The sequence below is a fragment of the Apaloderma vittatum genome, unplaced genomic scaffold (assembly GCF_000703405.1).
Source record: "Apaloderma vittatum isolate BGI_N311 unplaced genomic scaffold, ASM70340v1 scaffold27764, whole genome shotgun sequence".
Taxonomy (NCBI): Eukaryota; Metazoa; Chordata; class Aves; order Trogoniformes; family Trogonidae; genus Apaloderma; species Apaloderma vittatum.
The window spans coordinates 326-1,519 of NW_009713643.1; the positions used below are offsets into that span (position 1 = coordinate 326).

Consider the following 1,194-nt stretch of genomic DNA (forward strand, 5'->3'; position numbering starts at 1 on the left):
TCGTGTGTCACGCAGGCCCCACGGGCGAAGAGAGGCGAGTGTGGGTAAGGCCCAGCCCGTAACTGAGGCTCTGGGCAGGTAAACACCAAGCTTGGGAACATGAAAAGGGAAATCTTTTGTGTTCCTCAGACATAGCGAGTGTGTAAATGCTCTCTGGGAGAAGCTGGGTGAAGCATGAGCAGCGGGTTTGGAGCCTGCTCTGCGCCCTCTCCTCTTTGTAGTCTTCAAGCCACGGACGTGGAGGGCGGGCCTGCTGGTTTCCCGCTCCTCGAGAAAGTGCTGAAGCGGAGGTGGCAGGGGGTTCGGTTTGCCAAAGCCTGCACCTCTGTACATCTTGGTTACAAAAGAAGGATGCTTGAGTTTGAGCATGAGCTCCCATGGGGGCTGTGCTGCTGGCAGGGAAGTTGCTGTCATCCTCGAGAGCTCTCCAGGTGCTCAGGTGAGAGGCAGCATACCTGGTGCTCGCCTCCATCTGCCCGGAGGTCCCTTCCCGTTTCGACAGTTCCTGGTGTCATGTGGCCTGGACCTCCTGCTGCTTGTCCCGTGCTGCCTGGCTGGCGACGCCTGCCAACCGCGAGCCTGTTCCTCTACCCACAGGCCAGAACTCCCCTGGAACAGGAGATCTTCGAGCTGCTCCACAAGACACAGCAGCCCATCACCGACCCACTGCTGACGCCGGAGGAAGCGGCCTCGCTGCAGGCAATGAGCCTGGAGGAGGTGAGCACTTTCCCCCAGGCCCTGCCCTGGCTCCAGAGGCCTCTTCCTCGGCACTTACCCTCGCTCTGCGCTCCCCGGCAGGCACGGCAGCGGCGTGCAGAGCTGCAGAAGGCTCGGGCTGTGCAGTCCTACTATGAAGCCAAGGCTCGGCGAGAGAAGAAGATCAAGAGCAAGAAGTAAGGCTCTTGATGCCACGCTCGGTGGGGTGGGAGAGGGCTGGCTCCTGGTGCTGGAGGCGACCCTGCTCCCTATGTGGCTGTGGCCAAAACGTGGAGGAAGCAGAGCGGCGCCCTCCCGGGGCCTGCAGCCTCCTGCCCGGGGCAGTGCTGCCTTCCCAGAGGCCTCCCCAGCGCCGCGAGTTCTCGCTCACTGGCTGTCCCGCCTTGTGCCGCAGGTACCATCGTGTGCTGAAAAAAAGCAAGAGGCGCAAGGCCCTGAAGGAGTTCGAGCTGCTGCAGAAGTCGGACCCTGAGGCTG

The 1,194-nt window shown here is 62.0% G+C and overlaps 1 protein-coding gene across 1 annotated transcript in view; it reads left to right on the forward strand.

Moving 5' to 3' along the window:
• Nucleotides 1-1,194, forward strand: part of LOC104273208 (U3 small nucleolar RNA-associated protein 14 homolog A-like) — a gene marked incomplete at both ends in the record, with an annotated part of 2,390 nt that overhangs the window by 223 nt on the left and 973 nt on the right. Inside the window, 3 exons of the mRNA XM_009868451.1 lie at nucleotides 598-717; nucleotides 799-893; nucleotides 1,112-1,190. Coding sequence (XP_009866753.1) covers nucleotides 598-717; nucleotides 799-893; nucleotides 1,112-1,190 — 294 coding nt within the window. The remainder of the gene's footprint in view (nucleotides 1-597; nucleotides 718-798; nucleotides 894-1,111; nucleotides 1,191-1,194) is intronic.